At 40.7% G+C, this 24,451-nt stretch overlaps 1 protein-coding gene across 1 annotated transcript in view; it reads right to left on the reverse strand.

The window, feature by feature from the left end:
- The window catches only part of veph1 (ventricular zone expressed PH domain-containing 1), a 166,450-nt gene that overhangs the window by 24,316 nt on the left and 117,683 nt on the right, over positions 1 to 24,451 (reverse strand). Inside the window, exons 10-12 of the mRNA XM_036585135.1 lie at positions 22,250 to 22,389; positions 20,831 to 20,965; positions 3,651 to 3,768 (exon numbers count right to left, since the gene is read on the reverse strand). Of these exons, the coding sequence (XP_036441028.1) occupies positions 3,651 to 3,768; positions 20,831 to 20,965; positions 22,250 to 22,389 (393 nt within the window). The remainder of the gene's footprint in view (positions 1 to 3,650; positions 3,769 to 20,830; positions 20,966 to 22,249; positions 22,390 to 24,451) is intronic.

Here is a 24,451-nt window from a genome sequence, read left to right on the forward strand (position 1 = left end):
AATGAGATGGTTAATTTTCAATCTCTGTGACCCCACAAACTTCAGATTATTGTTTTCAAAGAAGCTTCAGTCAGTTTTTCAGTTTTGGGAGCTTGTTTAGAAAACATATCTTGAATATGATATCCCTTCATAGAACCCCCTCAGCCACTGTAGTCTTTGTTTTATAATCACTGCTTTACTTTCACAATGCAAGTTCACCCTAAATCTGTGACTGACTGTGTTTGATTGGTAAAACAGGGTAATGTAATGTTATAACAGTATAAAGAATCCACTATTACAATTATTCATGTAAGTGTAATTTATCCTCAGCAAGTACTGCACAAACTAACTAAGCCATTTAGAAGTATCAACATCTGTTTTACACAATACTTAATTAAATCAACTGACATTAAATGTAGTTATGTGATAACTGACGTTTGGGGGGCGGGACATGCCTGAAACCCCTCCTTCTTCCAATCCAACGCCCTATTAATTCACATCCTCACCTTCCGTTCCCTGTGACGAAAGTGTTCATGATTCTCACCACCACCCCATCTCCTCCCTGTTTCTCAGTCCTACATCAGTCCTACTTCAGCTATGAGGGGGTCCGGCCTTCTAGCTGCAGGCAGAAGCTGCCCAGAACTCAGAGTTCTCCCCCCTCCTTCAATCAGTCATCTCTCTTGCTAACACCATGTTAAAGGCATGGTCTGAACTCATAAACTGTTGTAAAGAAAATAAATGGTTTGGCAAAAAAAGAAATTTACATAATTTTCCATTTAGTCTACATCAGACAAGACATGATTGATTGTCCATATTTTGCTTCTTTAGCTTAGCTCTGGAGCTACATGGCTAATAAAAGTCAATAGTCACCCAAATCTTTTCCGTAAATACACCCCCAAAACTTCTCTCAACCTGCTCATGCTACATGCTTCATTTTTTGTTCATTTTTATTTTTATTATAAGACATACTGTACACTGATCCACATCGACAAGCATGCGTGACGTTAATTAAGACCTGGATTAAGTCTGAGCCGATTAAGAGACGTTTTAAGGAACGTATACACAGAGAGCATTTCGGTGACTATTGATTTCTAGTGTTTGTTAGCAACAGTAGCTCCAGTTTAGAACTAAAGAAGCAAAACTAAATTAGTTTTAAATTAGATTTTTGGCTTAAAATCTGTACTGTTCTTGGTTTTCAGATAGTTAATGCCTTTAGCAAGAACGGCTTGTAGCCAGAGGTGGTTACGATAAGACTTGACTTCTGATCTAGGGTCAGTTTTTCCCCTTGCCATTCCTCTTTATATGTTTACCTGCTCAGAGGGAACTGATCGTCGGTCAGAGCTCCTGTTCTGAGATGCTATGACCTCATTTGAGCGCAGGTGTGAGGTGATGCTGTGCCCTAATATAACATACTCAGCCAGCTCTGCACTGGATAAGGCTTGAGGCAATGCAAATGCTTAAGAAAGTTCAGAAACACTGCAGAAACATTCCAGCATTTCCATCTGAACTTGGCCTCCCTGCACTATTTGGTGTACTCTCTGTGTTGATCCCTCCTAACTTTGACACCGATTAAGTCCTGAAACGCAAACCACTTGTTGGCAAACTTGGACCGAATGCGTAAGCAACTCTGTAAATTATTCAACAGAGCAGCAGTGCAGTGAATCAGCAGCAGTGCTGGGGATCTCTAGAAAAGCCATTAAAGTGCTGAAGAGAGGCATTCTCTCTTTGAAAAGGTTAAGACCGTCCCTCACAGACTGGCGCTGAGACTAAACAGACGCAGTTTCTTCCATGAACCCCGATTTCTGATCTGCTCTGCCGTTATTGGTAAATAACCCTGCGCCGGGGGCAGAGTTCTCTGGGAAGGGTCCGATAGCTTCTCCTGAAAAAACGCTACCATCAGGCACATCTGTTTTCCTGGAGTAGCCACAAAGCAAAACAAGTGCAATCATGGGTTCCAGTTGTACAGGATCAGGAGGAAACAAAGGCAGCATTGACAAAGCAAGCAGCATCCGACCGCTGCTCTGACCGAGCCACCGCCATGAAGGGGGCTGGAGCAGCTTCATCTTTTCTGCTTCTTTTCTTCTTCTTAATCTTCCTCTTCTCCTACGTTTATCATCATATTCCTCTGTTCCTTCTTCATCAGCGTTTCTGTTTGGAGAAACAGGTTTCAACTTTCATTTTCTGAGCTTCCTCCATGATAGAGGTACAGCAAACTTCCCTTTCTCCTTCCTCTCCTTCCTCTTCTTCATCTTCTTCAGCTTTCTTCTTCTTCTTCTTCTTCTTCTTCTTCTGGAGGTGTAGATTTTAACTTTTGTTTTTTGAGCTACACCTATGATGAGGCTAAAAGCAGCTTCCTCTTCTGCTTCTTTTCTTCTTTTTTTATCTTCTTCTTTTTCTCCTCCTTTTCCTCCTCCTTCTCCTTATCTTCTTCTTTTTCTCCTCCTCTTCTTCATCCCTGTTCTTATCTCCTCCTTTTTCTTATCTTCTTTTTTCTCCTCCTTTTCTTATCTTCTTCTTTTTCTCCCCCTCTTCCTCCTCCCTGTTCTTATCTCCTCCTTTTTCTCCTCCTTCTTCTTATCTTCTTCTTTTTTCTCCTCCTTTTTCTTATCTTCTTCTTTTTCTCCTCCTTTTACTTATCTTCTTCTTCTTCTCTTCCTTTTCCTTATCTGCTTCTTTTTTTACCTTGTCCTCCTTCTTTTTCTTATCTTCTTTATTTTTTCCTCCTTTTTCTTATCTTTGTCTTTTCTCCTCCCTTTTCTTATTTTGTCTTCTTTTTCTTCTCCTTACTTATTTCTTCTTCTTTTTCTCCTACTTTTCCTCCTCTTTTTTCTCATCATCTTCTGCTTTTTCTCCTCCTTTACTCCTTCTTTTTCTTATCTTCTTCTTCCTATTCTTCTCCTTTTTTCTTATCTTTTTCTTCTTTTTTCCCTCCTCCTTTTTCTTATTTTCTTCTTCCTTTTTCTCTCTCTTTTCCTTATCATCTTCTTTTCTCATTTTCTTATCTTTTTCTTTTTCTTCTCATTTTTCTGATCATCTTCTTTTTCTCCTCCTTTTCCTCCTCCTTTTTCTTATCCTCTTTTTTCCTCTTTTTTCTGATTTTTTTCTCCTTCTTTCCCTCCTCCTTTTTCTAATCTTCTTCTTCTTTTTCTCCTCTTTTTTCTCCTCCTATCTTTGTATTCTTCTACTTATTTTCCCAATCATATTCTACTTTCTTCTTTGATCTTCTTCTTCTGCTACTTCATCTTTTTCTTCTTGATCTTCATCTTTTTTGCCAATACCTCCTCCACTGAGCCAATATGGAAGTCCAAACTCGTTAATTTAATGTCAGGTTTCATAACACTCGCTCTGAAGAACTGAAAGAACATTCCTGAATGTTACCAAAGGGAAACTGACCTGCCCTGTTAGTGTCCTTCAGAATACACTGTGGGCCTTTATAAACACATGATGCCTTTTGCCAGTTTTGAGGACCTCAGTGTGACAGAGTGGGACCAGAACGATTCATAGGACCAGTTTCTGAATACTGCATGAAGACCAGTCGTGGCCACTTCAGTTCCCCAATGAAGTTCTCTTGGGTCCAGACATTGAACCGATAGGCATTGGCCTTTTTGCCCTTACCTTTTAAAGGATCTGAAACAGAAGCATTGGAAATAGGATGGGTGACAGCCCCTTACCTGTGGCCTTCTCTGGATTGTTGCACATAAAACACAGCCATCCACCTTCCTCCTCACTGTAGCCAAACAGATCAAAGAAGCGCACCTCCTCCAGATGGACCTGCAGACTGTCCAGGTCCTGCAACAGAGGAGTATATAGAAAAAATGGGGTCACAGTTACAGGAAGTATGTTAAAGAGTGAGTGAACGGGTAAAAGAGAGAGAGACATGAGTGAGAGAGAGAGAGCTCTCCTCTACCACTCAATATGTTAAAGCAGTGCAGCAACCTGTTAAAGGTTGTCAGATTCGGTTCAATATTTCAGTTAAGTTCCATTTAAAGAAGCAAAAATACAAAATGTAATGAAACAATTAGAAAGGAAGTAAATTAATATGATTTGTGCATCAAATAAAAAAAAAACATTTAAAGTTAAAAGTTTTTTTATTCTGTATTTGAGATAATATTTGAATAGTCATTAATGGGGTTCGTTATCATCAGGAGATCGCAGGTTCAATCCCTGGTGATGCCACAGCCAACTGTTGCCAGGAGGCCAAAGGGTTTAACTGGCCTTGTTCTCTCCTCCCTCAGTGGGTAGGATGACCCATACTCTCTCCCTCTTTCAGCTCAATACTGTTCCTGTTAGCTAATGTAATGCAATTGGCAGTTAGTGTTCTACTTCAAGAGCACTGAGCTGCCCAGTCATGTTGCTCAGAGGAAGCAATATCTGAGAATTATGTGTTTTCAATGAAATCAACGCCAATAAATGAGGTGATCGTCATGCTCAGTTGAATTATTTCGGAAAGGGAATGTCAAAAACATCCCACGGAAAGGTCAAGAGAACAACATGGAACCTTTGAGCTCCTTTCCAAGAAGCTAAGTGATGCTGGCCCACACATCATGTTCTTGCCCTGGAGAGGAGCTCTTCTTCTCTCCACGACCTTCAGATTCATCTCTATGTTTTAGCTTTTGGGCCTAAAATGATTTACATTGACCAACTGCTGGGTCAGTCCCAGTGGAGCAACTTGGGATGCCTTGTTCAACAATACATTGGTAGTTGCCATCAACCGGGATCAAATATAATTTACAGCCACGGCCAAAGTCTGACGAATGGGAATCTACCCTTCACCTTAAGGCCATGTCTTCAGTCTCCTGCAGTCTCAAGGCCTGGTGGGACCATGTGGTATCTAAACCCACTCAGGATAGCTCACAGAGATGAATGACAATGGTTTACTAATGAAATAAGCCACGACAGGCCTTGCGTTATTGTGATTTTATCACAGTGAGTTCTTAGGCATGACGCGAAGCAGTCTTCCTGTGATAAAATCACTGTAACGCACGGCCTCAAGTGGCTTATTGCTTTTATAAAATGCTGGCCAACATAAAATATGATAAAATACACAATTTTTCAGATAATAAATTAAATTAGTATTAATAATAATTGACATAAACAAGTATGCCGCCAAGAAATGTAGTTCCTTTAGAGTATGGTATTGTTGCCAAGCAACCATGGACCGCTGAATGAGGGGAATGTTCAGTCGCCCTTCGCTGCATATTGCAGTCATTTAACCAACTTTTGAACTTTTTGTGGTATAACAATGAACGTATGATAACATATGATAAAAACCTTTGCTTTATAAGTACTTTTTGGTCACCAAATTACCACCACAAGTCTTATTTAGCACCAATCCAGCAGCACCTTCTTCTCTTGCTGCGGCTGAATCACAAACGGCTCCCTGCTCCCTACATAGTGCACTACTTAGGGATTTAAATACTGGATCCTGCAGCCCAACAGAGCAAAATACAGATAAGAAATAGTTATTTGGGGCTCATTCAAACTCGATAAATGATGCACTATTTGACTGTAGAGGCTAGAATTTCTAAACCTTTATAACCAGCACTCCGTTTTACAGTAAATCATACCAAGTACTTTAATTCAAGCCTGTGATATTGATGATGGAGTTATTTAGGCTGTTGGCTCTTTTATCCTGTTAGTTAGCTGACCGGATGTTCTAGTTAAGAACATAAGTTGTCAGCCCCTCAGTTTAAACAGAACCGGGTTCTTACTTCCTCAGTACACTCGGTGGTCCATGCGAGCAGCATGAGAGTCAAAGATTATTCAGTTCATAGCACAAGGGTTTTTTTTTGTGCTGTGGCATCGTTATACAGAGTAATCAGTTGATGTGAGGCGGTCATAGGTGCGCATATATCATGGATTTCACAACGGCTTTGAAATTGGCTCAGATTTTAGGACCTGTTTTATAATCAGTCTTTCAAAACATGACACAGCATCGCTCTGACTTAAACACACAGTGAAGTCCACTCTCAGATCCCAAAACTACAGTCCATTTCTCTTCCCTTCCACAAGGCCATTCTAAAGAGCCGAAACAACACAGGAGGAGCTGGGAGAATGTAGCTTCAGCTGAGTGGCAATCTATCTAAAGAAGGTTCAGCTACCACAAGGTCCCATTAGGCTACACTTGATACTGTGTGTTTAGACCCAGGGGTAATCTGACCAAGATCATAAAGTTTAATCTTCAGGCCTTTCCAGTAAGTCAGTGTTGAGAAAGTTTGGGGTTTCCTGTGTCTGCGTAACACGGCAGAGATTAGACGCAAGATCTGTGCTAAGTTCCCTCAGTGTTTGCCTGGAGATTGATGTAGGTTGTCACTGAAATCACCTTGGACTGTCTGCATGAACAGACGACCGGCTCTGTGGAGCCGCTGCCTGAGCTTATTGTAGTCTAACTAAATCAGGGTGAGGGGAAAAAAGGGCAAACCCAGCGTTAATTTCATCGCATTTGCCTTCAACACAACACCATCAAAAACTCTCAAATTGGATCGAACCTAGACGTTACGACTGAGGAAAAGGGGGGTGAGCGAAACTGCGCAGAGCTAAACAAGGACCATGTGTGGGAGGGAGAAAGGGTGAGCAAAGGTAGAGAAAAGGGAGAATTTCCTACCCCCAACAAATCTGACATTGAGACCACTTACGTACTGCCCCCTTAACTCTGCTGGAGAGCAGGAGGTTTCTGACAAGGTTCATATTTCCTGGTTAAGAACGGAGCTCAAAAGATGTCTCGGCCGTCTGAGCTTTGATCCAAATCATTATGTTTCTACAAAAAGTACAGGACTCTGTCAGTTGTGACCACAGCACAATCAATAAGTTTCCATTTTGAAGCCACAAAGTTCAGCACTGGTCACACTACTGGGACCTCTAGCCTATTTACTTTCAAACCCAAAGGAATACATAAAAAAAGATACGTTTGTTTTAATTTAATGAAGGGTTGATTAGAAATACTAGGTATTGGATGGTAATGCTGGACATTCTCAAGAATAAATATGGAAACATGAGATATACAGGGAGATTCACTCGAAAGAGGCCCCGAATATTCTGTTGTAATTCCCGTTAGGATGAAGCAATCTGAACCAAAAAATACACTACATACCTTGATGTATGTGTAATCGATTGCATAACGTGATGCTGGAAGTGATCTCTGTTTTCCGCCAGACACATGAAGGGGTACGGGGACCTGCACCCAGAGGTTGCAAACGGAGGTTAAACGTCGCGACGGCTGTCCGGCGCCTACCTCATCACTCTGATGCAAGGACATCTTGACTTGTTCGAAGCTCCATATGCTGAGGAGCTCATTGCATGTTGTTTGGTTCAGTTTGCAGAATATTATATACAGAATATTCGGGGACTCTTTCGAGTGAATCTTTCTGTACAATCACATTGGCCCTTTCTTATCAAAGCAAAAAGTAAAACACGTAAAAAATGAAACCCTCACTGTATTATTTTTTATTACTGCTTAATTTATTATTACTGCTGTGTCTGATCCACTCGTACCAGCACAACACACACTAACACACCACCAGCACCACGTCAGTGTTACTGCAGGGCTGAGAATGATCCACCACCCAAATAGTACCTGCTCTGTGAGGGTCCATTGGGGTCCTGACCACTGAAGAACAGGGTAAAAGGGGGCTAACAAAGTATCAGAGAAACAGATGGACTACAGTCTGTAATTGTAGAACTACAAAGTGCACCTATATAGTAAGTGGAGCTGATAAAATGGACAATGAGCATAGAAACAAGGAGGTGGTCATTTGCAAATAAAAGTGCTCTAGAAATGCTGAAACCACCCAAGAATTCGCGTAATATTCAGGTGTCTGTATAGAAAACCACATGAGAAATGTTGCGCAGGTGGGCAAATGCTCTTTTATTGAACAAAGGCAGTAAGAAATGCCCCCAGCACTACTGAATCACAATAAGAATAGTGAGGAAGGGCACTAATAGCCACACAACTTCACTTCATGGTAGACACTAAGCCCACACTAAATAACCCACAGTCCAACACAACAACACAGACAGCACATTAACACATCTTATACTAACAACAGCAATGTTAGCGACGTAGCAACAGCACAGTACCTTTTTAACCGAAACGTGCTCTGCGAGTCACTTTGCATGGCCACAGCTCATGGGCTCCTACAGCAGCATGACCTGTGGCGGACACCATAGTAATAATGGTCAACCAGTTAACTACCAGCTGCAGGCTTGTTACAGCTTAATAAGGGCATTTTAATCTTCCCCTATACTGGAATGTTACAATGCACTCTCAGAAAAAAAAACTGTCACTGGGGTGGGACCCTCAAGGGTACATCTCAGTACCTTTAGTCAGGGAACATAACTGAACCATAATCCAATGAAATGATGTTTTCTAAGCTGGACTGACTCCACACACCCCGTCTCGTCTCCAGGCTTTTATTTTACTGTTCTGTTTTAAACACATTCGGTTATAAAAAGGTACAAATACGAACTTTTCACCTGGGAAAAATGTATTTAAGGTACACAATTAGACTGTAAAACCACTGTTGTACCTTTGAGGCATCATTTACAGTGTTTGTACATTGATGAATGAAAAACGTAGCTGAACAGAACCTTTATTTCTAACACTGTACCATCTGCAACAGATGCAACGCTCTGGTAAAAGACCATAGGACTTGTATGTTTAGGCAGCATCCCAGATTGTGACTCTGTTTAACAAAACAAACATCAGTTATGTTGTAAACCTGGTGTGCTGTTCCATGTCGTATTGTATTGTGATGCTTGTCGGCTCTGCGCTGACATATTGTGAACAAGGCCCATTAGAAGGCTCAGTCCCAGGCAAAGTTCAGAGTACGCCTATTAAATGTACACATATGAGGCAACGGTACTAAAATCCTCAACAATACACTGCTTGCCAAGACAAAATGAGGGCTTCCTTTATATAGAGATCTGCACCAGTAACAGCTGTGGCATCTGGTTCAGCATTGATGTCGACATCAATCTGATTGTATACTTGGCATATGGTAGTTATAAGGCCACATGTGGCTCTAACAATGGGCTACTTCTGTACAACCACAATGAACAATGCACATGGCAGACTGATTGGAGGTATCTGTGCATTTACATAACCTAATGTTTTGAAATAGAACAATAAAATAAAAGCTGCAGTGTTAAGACAGTGTGTGTGGAGTCAATATTGATGGCACCACCCCAGTGACAGTTTAGTAGTAGAGTGCACTGTATGGCCAGATGTATGTGGATACCTGAGGATCACCCCTGTATACACCTATATATAGTTGGACGTCCCATTCCAAAACATGGGCATTAATATGGAGTTGCCCCCCTCCTCCTTGTGGCTATAACAGCCTCCACTCTTCTGGGAAGGCTTTCCACAAGATTCTGGAGTGGAATTTGCAGCCATTCGGTCATTTGTGAGGTCAGGCACTGATGTTGGATGAGAGGGCCTGGCTCGCTATCGACATTCCAATTCATCCCAAAGGTGTTCAGTGGGGTTGCAGTCAGGGCTCTGTGCAGGCCACTGGAGTTGCTCCACACCAAAATCTTCAAACCACATCTTCATGGACCCTTTCTGTAAGGGTCACAGTCGTGCTGGAACAGGAAAGGGTCTTCCCCAAACTGTTGACCCAAAGTTGGAAGCATTTAATTGTCTAAAATGTCACTGAAAGTAAGGTGACCAAACTCCGACAAACAGGCCCAGACCATTATCCCCTCTCCACCACTCTACGCCACTCCAGCTGACACTTGGCATTGCACATAGTGATCTTAGGCTTGTGTGGCTGCTCAGCCATTCAAAACTCATTTTATGAAGATCCTGATGTGCAGTTCTTGCTTCCTGAGGCAGTTTGTAACTCTGTAGGGAGGGGTGTCCACATACTTTTGGCCATGTGGGTTATTCCATTGTTTTTCAAGAGAAAATTGACCACTCAGGATATATTTCAATAGAAATATACTGCGTACACCTGTTAGCAATGGGTGTGGCGGAGATAAATAAAAAGGGGTACCCATATTATTTTGGCCATATGAGGTATTTCATTGTTTTTCAAGAGAAAATTGGCCAGTCAGGGTATGTTTTTCAATTAGAATCTAGGTAAATACAGCAGACTGAGGTATCCCGATGGTTAGGCCTTCAGGATCAGGCCTTAAACGTTAAATTACCAACATCATTAGGAAGAGCAATCAACCAATCATGTTTTGATTGACAATTGGTGGAATATCATAAGAAGAAAGTCCTAGATACATCACTGACTGTGAATACAAGTGGTAGCCCAAGTCAGTTGTTAGAAAGAGTCACTGTCAAACTGACACATTAAAGGGAAAATATGTGTTAATGGCTATTCAAACTCTCAATAGAACACATGGAATTTCTTTTACAAGCTTCAAATGTCAATGGTTAATATAGAATGGTCAACAAATGCTAATATGCACCAACAGTGCTAAGATCCTATTAGAAATCTCATACGGATACTAGCAGACATTAGCATTATCTTAGTGGTGGGTTTTTTTTGAATGGGATTCCACATTTATGGTCCAAACTGAAGGCCTAGCTTTAATGGTCATGGTCTGAAATAGCTGCCAGTCATTTTTCCCTGGCAATTCCAACCCTGTAAAATTCCAAATTTTAGATTTGAAAACTGATTTGCAAATTTGGTCGCAAAACAATTACCTGAAACTGAACACTGATAAAACCGAGGTTCTGTTAGTTGGAGCTAAAACCTCACTTTCCTGGGTGTTGAACTTTTCAGTCAACACTGATGGTGTCGATATTAAGCCAGCCCAGTTTGTTAAGAACCTTGGCTGTCTTCTTGATTCATCTCTTACTTTTGAGTCTCACATTAAGCTGGTCCCCAAAACAGATTTCATCATCTGCATATCACTGCACGCTTACGGCCTATGCTGAATGACACTGACGCTAAAATGTGGATTAATGCTTTCATCTTCTCTCGCATCGATTACTGTAACTCACTTTTCTTTGGCCTTCCAGCTAAACTAATCAATCATCTTCAATACATCCAAAACTCAGCAGCCAGGGTTCTCACCTCCACCAAGCGCACACCTCATATCACTCCTGTTCTTCGACAGTTGCACTGGCTTCCTATTAGTTATAGGATTAAGTACAAAATGCTTCTTCTTACTTTCAAGGCTTTACATGGTCTGGCTCTGACATACCTTTCTGATCTCATTTCATTATACTGTCCCTCTCGTTCTCTCCGATCTCCTAATTCTGGACTCCTCACAGTTCCCTCAACTAGACTTTCTACTATGGGTGGCAGATCTTTCAGTGCTGCTGCCCCCGAAACTCTGGAATTCTCTACCTTCCACTCTTCGTAATTGCTCTTCTCTGTCTTCCTGCAAATCCCTGCTAAAAACCTCCTTTTATTATTCTCTTTAGTCTTCTAGATTTTTTTTTTTGACACTTTGTAAAGCGTCCTTGGGTTTGTGAAAGGCCCTATATAAGTTGAACTTATTATTATTTTATTATTATTAGAGATCATGCTTCCCAGACGCAATATAACCGTCTCTCTTCGTCTTTTCATACAATTGATGAGAAATCTGGTTTGACGTTCAACAAATTTAGAATAAATCAAAGCTGTGTCACTTGGAAGAAGTAGAAGACTGGAGTGAACTTGCCAGTGCATCTTAGCACATAGAAAAGAGGAGTTCCTGTGAAAGCAGGAGGAACGTGTTTGCTCTTATCTCTCCCAGCTGGTGACTCAGAGTGACTCAGGACGGTGAAGTGGCCAACAGGAAATAGTGCACCAACCTTCAGCCCACATAGTGCAACTTCGGTAGAGGTAGGTAATTTTGAGAGTCATTTCAAACAAGACCTAGCGTATTGCCTCGGCCTTGGGCAATGTACTGTGACACGCCCCCCTCACCCCCCCACCGATCCAAAACTATTGAGCAATCAGAGCCGGCAGCCTGCCTGAGTGGAACAATCGCACTACAATATTCCTGGTACGTAAAAGGAAACATGTCAACACCAATCTCAGCTGGGCCCAAAGCCCAAAAGCCCTGGTGTGTGCGGGCCAAGAGGGTTTCTGGAGGCAAAAGGGGGCGAGCCCAGGGACCAAGAGGCCCCTTCTCCTTTCAGCCCTGCCTGGCAGTGTTTAAATATGAAGCGTGCGAGACTGATGGCGCTCCTTCCACTTGTGATCGATGCTATTGCAAAACTCAAGCCATTTGTTCAATTGCAGACTATCTCATTTCACTCTCTCTCCGAGCATTTTATATAAGATATAGAGCACAGTAAAATGAAAACAATGGGAATACAATATGCTCTACGCATGGCTCTGTTTCTTTATTTACTGCTGCTATGCAAAAATGTGTCATTTGCTAAAAAGACGAGCCTCTAATGCCTTCAAGATGGTGTTGACAGTTAAATTCCAGAAAGACCTCCAGTGACTCTTTTATTCTCTCCCTTCCAATCAGGAAAAATTTCGTATGAAGACGTACGGAGCCTCACTGCATTCCAAAAAAGTGGGAATGATACAGCACTCACTCATGGAGCAATACTTTCGCCCTCTGCCATTTAAAGTGATAGTCTGAAAAAAGTCGTATGTGCAGTCAATCAGCCAAGATACACCGATCAGGCATAACATTATGACCACCTCCTTGTTTCTACGCTCATTGTCCATTTTATCAGCTCCACTTACTGTATAGGTGCACTTTGTAGTTCTACAGTTACAGACTGTAGTCCATCTGTTTCTCTGCATACTTTGTTAGCCCCCTTTTACCCTGTTCTTCAGTGGTCAGGACCCCCATGGACCCTCACAGAGCAGGTACTATTTGAGTGGAGGATCATTCTCAGCACTGCAGTAACACTGACGTGGTGGTGGTGTGTTAGTGTGTGTTGCGCTGGTCTGAGTGGATCAGACACAGCAGTGCTGCTGGAGTTTTAAACACCTCAGTGTCACTGCTGGACTGAGAAGAGTCCACCAACCAAAAATATCCAGCCAACAGCGTCCTGTGGGCAGCGTCCCGTGACCACTGATGAAGGACTAGAGGTAGGAGTGGCCAGTGAGTGGACACACTGACACACCACCACCACGTCAGTGTTACTGCAGTGCTGAGAATGATCCTCCACCCAAATAGTACCTGCTCTGTGAGGGTCCATGGGGGTCCTGACCACTGAAGAACAGGGTAAAAGGGGGCTAACAAAGTATGCAGAGAAACAGATGGACTACAGTCTGTAACTGTAGAACTACAAAGTGCACCTATATAGTAAGTGGAGCTGATAAAATGGACAATGAGCGTAGAAACAAGTCATATTGTTATGCCTGATCGGTGTATATTTCATGTCTTAAAGGGAAATTCCACCAATTTTTCAAAATTTTTGCTTAAACGTAAATGTGTAAACAGTCCCCACCAGGTCAGAGCTGGTTGATGTTAACAGTGGTGGTGGAATGAACCAGAGGACAAGATATCTACAATTATATGCCTCCAACTTTGTAAAACACACAAACACAGCCACTTTTTAATAAATAACGTTGATACAAATGATAAACTATTAGTATAGCTATATAGCTATGCTACATACCTATGGCCCATTTTATAAACACCAAACATATCTTGGCTGGGCAGCTACATCTGAAATTAGTGAAAAATTATGTAAATTTGTTAAATTACTGATTTACAATGAATATAACATCAATTTGGGTTCACACAAACGTGACTGAAACTCGTATGTATGTACAGTTACTTCATAAGTCTGACATGTCTAGTCAAATAACATTTTGTTGATTTTCAAAGTAAAATTTACACACCCTCTACAGGCAACACAGGTCTTTTTTCTGCAAAAAAAGGTGCCATAACTTTTGCACAGCCACATCTTTTGTTCCAATATGTTGATTTCAGCAAAACAAACAGTAACTGTGCTCCAAAATGTAGAACTGTGCTCTCTGTAGAGAATGCGTTCACTTATTTTCATTCAGAAGATCAGCAAAACGTCTGTGTATGGGGGTTTCAAAAGGCCCCTACAGTCCTAGCTAGCTCTCGGTTGACGGTGCATGTTCAGTGTTCTCTGCCCAGCTGCCATGGAGAATAACAAACGAATAAATGAGTCCGTTCCGTTTGGGGCTTGTGTAATTTAACTGCACTCCTACCAAGAGTCAGCCCAGCTTCAGGACACGTACATAAACTGTAACAAGAGAACACTGTGGGGTCAATATAGTTCACTGGGACTCTCGTGTTGTGTAAGCCTCCTTTATCTGCTTGTTTGTGTTTTATTACAATTGGAAGTGAGTTTTTCCATTATAAGTGATAATCAGCAGGATTATAACATATCAAGGAAATTAGCGCAGCCATTCAAACTGACTTTTTATTTATCCCTGTCTGTCGTTGTTCATAATGAGTTCTAGAGCAACCGGTCATTAACATAGAGGGTCCAGCTCCACTTCTTCTGTTATACCTTCTATGAGTGGAGGTGTCACTGATATGGCTGATCCAGACAGTAGTTATTAAAGGGAGACACAGTGCACAATTATACTGATACAGAGCAACAGTTATATACACATTAAACACATATACACCCACACACACACCCACACAAACACACACACACACACACTATATATATATATATATATATATATATATATATATATATGTATTTGTATATATATATATATATATATATATATATATATTTGTATATTTGTGTGTGTTGTGTGTGTGTGTGTGTGTGTGTGTGTGTGTGTGTATTTGTTGTCGGAACAAAACCTTACTTTAGTCAATGGAACCAGACTTTTTTCCAAGCCATTTCTTTTAGTCCATTCATCACGAAATGTATATACAATGTAAAGAGTAACAGGTATTTTCAAATTATGTCAAAACGAGAAAAACATCAAAAAGGAGATAAGAGGATTTCCTCTGACAATAGTGATAAATATATATATATATATATATATATATATATATATATATATATATATATATACACACACACATAGTGCTGCTTGAAAGTTTGTCATTTTGTGAACTTCTACCTAAATGTGACCTAAAATATTATCAGCTCTTAATCTACGTCATAACAATACATAATACACAAAGTAAAACAAACGGGCAAAATCAACAATACACAAAGGGAACCCAATTTTTTCATTAATCTTTTGCACAAAGTGATCCAATATGAAATTTCTTTGTTGACAAAGGTATGTGAACCTCTAGAAGGGTCAGTTTGGAATAGGTGATTTGGGTTAGGAGGTTCAATCAATTGGCTGACAATCAGATGTGAGTAATAAGAACCATTTTTAACAACCAAAATAATAAATGAAAAAAAAATAAATAAATTAACAGGTAAACCTATGTCTATTGCTTTCTAACACTAAATGTTGTTTCATGTCTGAATTTCTGAAGGTTACGGTTTAACAGATTTTTGTTTAAATTTTCTGTTCCACCTTAAATGGTGCAGCAGTTACATTCTGGGGCCTGTACAAGTGCCTGAATGTAGTTGCTCCACCATTTAAGGTGGAATGATAAATTCAAATAATCCAACTTCAGCTTTGCTGGATTACTCAAGAATTCTGCGTCCCACATACTCGGGCTCCCTGATCATCAGACATGGCTGGAATTTGGAAACTACAAGTCATTCATGCTTCATCGCCGGCTGGTCCATGGCTTGTTTCACAGACAAGGCCTTAAGACTGGGACTTCATTTGATATAGCTGACTAAGATGGTATTTGAGGAAACAAGCTCAGCAATCGTTGTGGTGTCCATGTTAGGCTTAGGCTAACTCCAAAAGACCAGGCAACCAGCGCTAACAGGCTGCACTGTTTGCACACTGTGTTCTTTGCACTTATTTAAAACATACTACTATATGGTTATGGTAAAACTCATACCTGAATAAGAATTGCAACAGACATACCACCCTCTGATAAATGGAAATACTTTATAATAGTACAGAACAGAAGTACCTTGTTACTGTCCAGCACTGGAAAAACTAGAGATGTAAACTTTGGACACCAAACCAATGAATTCGACTGACTACCTTTGGGGAAAACTGTGATTTCTTCTTTTACACTCACTGATTGGCCTAGAAGACCAGTTAAATGACCACATGCAGATTGCTCGTAAATATGCAAGCCAGAAAAATAAAAAGTTATAAAAAAATTAGAGTTGCTATCTAAACACAGTGTGAAAGATAGAAACGAGCTCTAGTGATAAAAGCCCAACTCTAAGCATCTATTAGTAGCTTACTGAGCCGTGCAGTCAGGCCAGTTTGGACTGGGTCAGTCCAGTCCATGTGTTAATGGTAAATGCTGGGCCTTTAAGAGCAGGAGAGAGTATAAATCACAGTGAGAGTCTAAGGCCAGGGCAATGTCATGACAACACAACGTCGTTTTTTCTTTAAAAAAAGGTGACATTTATGAGAATGACTGAATGTGCACTGTGTATGTGTGAGTGTGGGACGTGTATTTTGTTTTAATCTCTTTGTGGGGTCCCTATAATGATAGAAAGTGAAATGAAATGAAAATGTTTGTGTTCTGATTGCAGTCTGCTGGCACACATGGTTTTTTTTCTGTGTAACTCGCTGCTTTCACTTGAGAAACCAAGAGAGCCAAAAGGCTTTCTAACTCTGAAGTATTTAAGCATTAGACTTGTACATTATATCGCTGTTGTCGGAAGAAAACCTCGTATCTCCATTTTTGACGTTTTTCAGCTTTTGACATAATATGAAAATACCTGTTACCCTTTACACTGTATGCAAATTTCATGATGAATAGACTAAAAGAAATGACCCAAAATTACTTATAAAAATGTCTGGTTCCATTGACTTACATTAAAAGTGAAGTGGGTTTTTTCCTTCTCGTGAAAAGTTCTCATTTTGGAGATATGAGGTTTTCTTCTGACAACAGCGATATGTATATTCGATGTTATAAACACTATGTAATACACAGGTCAATGGACAGCTATCATAGGGCTTTTTCAAACTTTTTTCGGGACCTGGGGCTGTTTTCATGCCTGAGAGTTGGTGCGTTTAAGCCATGAAGTGGTCCAGAGAAACGATCCCTGACTCTCCTAAAACAGTGCTCTGAATCTTGGTTTCTGAGGAATTTATGTATTTAAGATAATCCACTTGAATAAGTGATGAGTACTGTACTGCTGTAATGGACAGCAGCAGTGGTGATTCTCCAGTGTGGTGAGTCCTGTACTGCTGTAATGTACGGGAGCAGTGGTGATTCTCCAGTGTGGTGAGTCCTGTACTGCTTTAATCGACAGCTGCAGTGGATTCTCCAGCATGGTGGTCAGTCCTGTATTGCTGTTAAGGGCGTTAACAGTGGTAATTCTCCAGTGTGGTCATTCCTGGACTGCTCAAATAGAGGTTAATAGAAGTGATTCTCCAGTGTGGTCAGTCATGTGTTGCTGTAATGTATGGGAGCAGTGGTGATTCTCCAGTGTAGTGAGTCCTGTACTGCTGTAATGGACAGCTGCAGTGGTGATTCTCCAGTGTGGTGGTCAGTCCTGTATTGCTGTTAAGGGCATTAACAGTGGTAATTCTCCTGTGTGGTCATTCCTGTACTGCTCAAATGGAAGTTAGTAGTAGTTATTCTCCAGTGTGGTCAGTCTTGTGCTGCTGTAATGTATGGGAGCAGTGGCGATTCTCCAGTGTGGTGAGGCCTGTACAGCTGTAACAGACAGCAGCAGTGGATTCTCCAGCATGGTGGCCAGTCCTATATTGCTGTTAAGGGTGTTAACAGCAGTAATTCTCCAGTGTGGTCATTCCTGTACAGCTGCAGTACTCTTGTACTGCTGTAATGTACGGTAGCAGTGGTGATTCCCCAGTGCGGTCAGTGCCGTACTGCTGTAGTGGACTCATATGCGTTTTGGCTACATTTTTTGTTTCAGTGTTAAATATGTCAATGTGAATGTTAAGAAAACCAGAAATACAATGGAAGAACATAACATTTCTGCTTTGGTCTGGACCAAAGGAACCAAATACAAACGTATAAACGCACTCTAATACAAGTTTGTGTGTGTGTGTGTGTGTGTGTGCACATTTGTGTATGTGGACGTGGGCCAAGCATATACACAGCCCATATGGCTGCAACACTCATTATATGTATACAGTAATTTACTCTCTAAGAAGACAAATGGTTCTTTCTTTTCAGAGAAGAAAGCTAGACGAGAAACCACAGCTGTGTTCGCCTTTTACAGCTAATTATTATCATTTACAACGCCCGGCCTGAAGACGTAAGAGGGCATCTCCGCTTACATGACACTGCAAGATAAGAAACAACCTAAGCTGGACATTCCAGAGCCTCAAAGGCTCTTGTATCTGAATGCAGTGCAGCTTTGCTCATTCTGTAATACTACACTGTAGTGATTCTGCAATGTGGTCAGTCCTGCTACTACACAACGAACGTTAACAGTGTGGTCACTTGTCTAGTACTATTATGAAGGTCAGCAGAGGTGATTCTTTAGAGTGGTCCATCCTGTATTGCTGTAATGGACGTTAACAGTGGTGGCTCTCCAGTGTGGTCAGTCCTGTATGGCTGTAATGAAAGTTAGCAGTGGTTTTCTCTAGAGTAGTCAGTCCTGAGCTCCAATATGGTGGTCAGTGCTATGCTGCTGCAGTGGACGTTAGCAGTGGTGGTTCTCTAGTATGGTTAGTCTTGTACTGCTGTAATGGCAGCAGTGATGATTCTCCATTGTGGTCAGTCATTACTGCTTAAATGTATGGCAGCAGTGGTGATTCTCCAGTGTGGTCAGTCATTACTGCTTAAATGTATGGCAGCAGTGGTGATTCTCCAGTGTGGTTAGCTGTGTACTGCCATTATGGAGGTTAGTAGTGGTGATTCTTCAATGAGGTCCATCCTGTACTGCTGTAATGGATGTAAACAGTGGTGAATCCCCAGCATAGTCAGTTCTGTGCTGTTGTAATGGCAATGTCCGTTTTCTGGTGTGGTGGTCAGTCCCGTACTGCTACAACAGAGGTCAACACTAATTATTCACCAGGGTAGTAAGTCCTGTGCTGCGGTAATGGACATTAGCAGTGGTGATTCTTGTGTGGTCTGTCCTGTAATGATGTAATGGACATTAGGAGTGGTGATTCACCAACATGGTGAGTAATACACTGCTGAGATGGACGGTCGCAGTGACGATTCTCCAGTGTGGTGGACTATCCTTTACTGTTGTAATGGACATTAGCAGTGGTGATTCTCCAGTATGGTGGCCAGTCCTGTATTGATGTTAAGGGTGTCAACAGTGGTAATTCACCAGTGTGATCATTCCTGTGCTGCCCAAATGGAGGCTAGTAGTAATGGTTATTCAGTGTGGTCAGTCTTGCACTGCTGTAATGAACAGTAGCACTGATGATTCCCCAGTGTGGTCAGTGCTGTACAGCTGTAGTGGACTTTAGCAGTGGTGATTATCCAATGTGGTCAGATTAGTACTGTTGTAATGGACTATAAGAGTGGTGAAAAACTTAGATATGTTGTTTGAAGATATTAATAAACGATTATCTAATGACAGTGGTCACTACGCTAAGGTAACTTAGTAGGCGCTATGATGAAGAATGTGGAGTTTTATTCATTCTGTGGTTTGTGGTGGTCAGTTTTGGACAGAATTTTGGCTACAGCTGAGTTCGGACTCTCTACGTGGGCTGAATTTGATTCGTGCACAATGTTTTCGGGCTGTATTGAGTTCAGACTAAAACTGTAGACCCAAAGCTGTAGACCAAGTTAAAGCTGTACACCGAAAGGGCTCAGACCTCATCCTGGAATCAGGCGCTTGATAAATGTGGGTGGGTCAGGAGGGAGATCAGAAGTCATAGGTGAAAGCTAAAGCAGGCAGAGGGATCAGGGTGTGAGAGGTCAATTGTGATGTTTCACATACCTTAGGGATGTTGGACCAGTGACAGGGTCAAATGACCATATGTGAATGGCATGCATGTGAAAACGTAAGAGAGAAACAAGAAAGAGAGAAGAGAGACAGGCAGAGACGGGCCTTTGTGACAGTTTCAGGAGCTAATCGGATGCATTCTGCCCGCATGTCATGTTCAAAACTGGTGCCATTTATGGACCATGGAAAATGTGAAATGTGCTTCTCTTCCTCTCCGTCCCTTTGGGTTCTCTTTGACCAGACTAAACTGTTTCGAAAGGGCTCTGATTTGTCTAAAAGCTCATGTGCAAATTTTTCATGCGTAAAAATCTGTGCTCCTTGTTCAGCAGAGGAGTTTTGCGTGGGGTGTAGGAATGGAGCTGATAGCTGTCCAGGTCATTGCCTATTGTTCTCTGTGTGACTGTTGTTCCTGCTGCTTTCAGGTAATCCTGCAATTCTTTTCAAGTGACTACTGGCAAAGTTTCTATTACTCAGAAGTAAAAAAAGGGCACCATATGAAATGAAAGGCCAAAGAACACAGGACAAATAATTTGAACAGCATAGCCTTTTGTCTTGTCATATATATATATATATATATATATATATATATATATATATTTCATGATGAATGGACTAAAAGAAATGACCTAAAATAACTTGGAAAAAAATCTGGTTCCTTACATTTAAAGCAAAGTAGACTTTTTCCTTCCCCTGTAAAGGTACCATTTTGGAGATTGGAGATTTTGTTCTGACAGCAGTGATATATATTTAAAAGATATGTGTGCATGTGTGTGTGAAAATATGCAGGAAAATATGTAAAATATACACACATACATAAATACATACACTTTACTTGTATTTCTTTCATTTCCTTCAACATTCTCAACACTATACACATTCCTTTCAGTAATTCATGCCAAAAAAGTCATTTGAATCTGAGACTGTGAGAGACGTGCAAGAGAGAGAGAGAGAGAGAGAGAGAGAGAGAGAGAGAGAGAGATTTAACAACAAACAGAGAGATATCTAGCATGACTGTACCTTCTTGTGTGGGACAGTAGTGTGAGTCATGGCCAGCTCAAAGCTGTGAGCTCCTTTCAGCTGAGTCTTCTCCCACAGCTTCCTCAGCTGCTGCACACACACGTCCTCATAGCTCAGCGCTTCACTCGTCTTACTCTGCAGAGTCACACACACACACACGCACACACCACACACACACACACACACACACACACATTATTTTACATTTTAGAATAACTTAAACTTGATGTAGACAAAAAACTACTAAACAATGCATATGACATTATGCAGAGACTAAAAATGTATTAAATAAATCAAAATATCTTAGATTCCTTAGGTTCTTCCAGAAAGAAGCCCCCCCCCCATCACCACCCTCCGCATTCTGATGCAACTTCACACAATTTTGATGTTCTCTCGAGTTGCTTCATGAGGAGCCGCCTGAGCTGCTTTTATAACAGAACATAAGAAGGTACACGTACACTGAAAACTACTTGTTGCTAGTTTTGGTGAAAACTCTGCTTAATCCAGGTCTTGAGATGTAAACATAGTTATTAATAGTGCTTTGATCTGTAACGGTTGATTGTAAAGACTCTGATTTATTTACAGTGGTGGTGATAGGAACCAGGGGTCGCCATATCTGCAATGCACACATTGCCATTTTATTTACTATCCAAAACAACCTCTTCTGAGTTTTTATACACAATGCAGATGATGGTCCAATAGTGGTAAATCTGGAAATAAGCTTACTTTGGGGACTTTTTTGCCTCCAAATGAAGTGCATGTGCCTTTCCACCTTGAATGTGTTTAAAAAAAATTTCTAAGCCAAAACTTTATCCTCAATGCCTTCATAAAGCAGATATCAGGCAAGATATGTAGCCATTTTATTCATTACTTGTATATGTCTTAGAAAAACTGCATATGAGCTTAAACTTAAATGAAAAATGAAAAATGTAGTTAAATGTATCCTAATATTTGACTGGTTGTGAACATCGCCTATCCAAAGTTTGATGTTCCAAGTAATTTTGGTATTTTACCATCAATTTTCAAGTTAAAAAAAAAAAATACTTGAAAAGTTTTGTATAAAGCTTCATGTTCATCAAAGTGTCTGTCGTAGTAGAAAGAGCAGGTTTATAATGATTATAATGATGAATATATTTTTTTTTTTACCAAAACTATTGTTTTTAGGCACATATTGAAACTTATTAGACCAAAACACATGAAAGGTTTGAGTGCTGATCTAAACAGCTTTCTATTTAATATGTTAAGTTACTGCAAGCTAACAAATAAACATACGTATTAAAAACAGTTTGAAAAAGTCAGATGTCCCCAAACTTTTGACAGGCAGTGTGGATCCTCAGAGCTTTGTGCTTGGCTTGTTTTACTCTCTCTCTCTCTCTCTCTCTCTCTCTCTCACACACACACACACACACACACACTGACCTGCAGAGTGAGCAGCATGATGCGTATCCAGAGGTGGGGCTGGCGGCTGGACAGTAAAAAACTGGACTTTCCATACAGGCAGTAATGACCCTTAAGAGGGCAGGAAAAGGACAGCTTGGCCACACAACCACGGTGGGTGTCTGAAACACAGAGATGACGTGGCTTAGATAAATAGATGGATGGAAAGACAGACAGACAAATGGACTGAAGGACAGATAGAGCATATTACACTAAATACACATAATTCAAATTTTGCTACCATTGTCTTCGAGGGTCAGTCAAGTGATCCATTTAAAAATCCATTTTAATCAAGTATTAATCGAGTCATCAGACTTTTAAGAAAAAACAACCAATAAAAATGTTATTATATTATTATTACTATATAAAAAAAGGTTTATTTCAGAAAAATGATGAAAGTCTGATTTTAGTTTATATAGGGATTTTTCATTGAACATTAACAAACCATTAACAAAGACTTGCAAAATGCAGCAAAATACGGCAAAACGCAAATATGAAAAAGTTTTGGCACCCCTGATCGTGTTTTGTTGATGAAAATATGTTAAAACTCCTATATTATGTGTTATGTTAACAATCCTCTACAGAGAGCACACAAATTGCATTTTAATGCAAATTTACTGTTTATTTTGCTGAATTTAACACATTGGGAAAAAATAAAACGTTAAATGTGGCCTGTGCAAAAGTTATAGCACAGTTTATAGTTTTATTTTTTACATTATGTCAAATTTAGCAAAAAAATTGAAGCTGTGCACTAAAATTTGCATAAAACGCCATATTTAAGTGTGTCTGCAAAGGAAGTGTTCACTTTTTTATACTTTAAAAATCAATAAAACCTGTAATTTTTTTAAAAAAGTAATTTGCCCAGATTAGTTTGACTTTTGCACACAACTGTACATAAATAGACTCTGTTTCCTACACTAAAATACAGCAGTAGGAGAATTCAAAATATGCATTCTCAGTTTAACTGAGTAATCGTGACAGTGCTAATCTGCTCTGATGTGCTTGGTGGTCGCTGCAGGGTTATCTGTACACTGTAGATTACAGATAAGCCGGGGAGCTTTGCTTAAGTGAAAACAGCAACAGTAATCATTTTAAAGAATGCAGAATAAGACCTTTTGACCCACACATGTTCACAGCCTAAAGGTACTGATGTGTTCTCTTTGGTCATGTTTCACCCCCCAGTAGACAGACCCCCACACACATATGCATCTCCGAAGACCCCAAACCAAGGCCTTGGCCCTTACATCATCCGCCCAAGCTGATGATGCCATATCCCTGCACTGAGATGCAGCAGAGCAGTCCTAATGATCAACACAGTAGACTCATGGAATAATCCTGACAACACTGAGCTCAGTTCCTCTCCAGAGACCACCTCTGTTTGAACTGACCAATTAGGCTAATCAGTGTGGTGATGTCAAGACAAGTTCAAACAGTTGGATCTGAGATGAAGTTATCTGAGCTGTGCCTTTGTAATCTGGCACTACTGAGGATAAATAGATATGAACATGCCATATAAGTCAGGAACGCAGGTACAGGGTGGCCTGGGGTGGCCTATCCCATCTCAGCTGGAAGCCAGCCCCCCATAGCTATGTCCCTGGTTTCAATGTCCTTCAATAGCAATGAAAATCTCCTCCAGGATAGACACTTTATGGCAATAGTATGTGGAAACACCTCCTAAATATTGAGCTCAAGTGTGTCAGCCACAATAATTGCTAACAGGTCAATAAAATCAAGCACATAGCCATGCAATCTCCATAGACAAACACTGGCAGTAGAATGGGTCAAACTGAAGAGCTCAGTGACTTTAAACATGGCGCTGTCATTGGCTGCGACCTTTGCTTTTAATCAGTTCATGGAATTTCTGCCCTGCTAGATCTGCCCCGGTCAACTGTAAGTGCTATTATTGTGAAATGGAAGCATCTAGGAGCAACAACAGCCCAGCTACAAAGTGGTAGACAAACTCACTGATTCATAAAAATTGCATATCCACTGTTGCATCACTCATTACACAGTTGCAAACTACCTCTGGAAGTTCTGTAGTCCATCTGTTTCTCTGCATACTTTGTTAGCCCCCTTTTACCCTGTTCTTCAGTGGTCAGGACCCCCATGGACCCTCACAGAGCAGGTACTATTTGGGTGGTGGATCATTCTCAGCACTGCAGTAACTCTGACATGGTGGTGGTG

The sequence above is a fragment of the Colossoma macropomum genome, unplaced genomic scaffold, assembly GCF_904425465.1.
Source record: "Colossoma macropomum unplaced genomic scaffold, Colossoma_macropomum, whole genome shotgun sequence".
NCBI classification, from domain to species: Eukaryota; Metazoa; Chordata; class Actinopteri; order Characiformes; family Serrasalmidae; genus Colossoma; species Colossoma macropomum.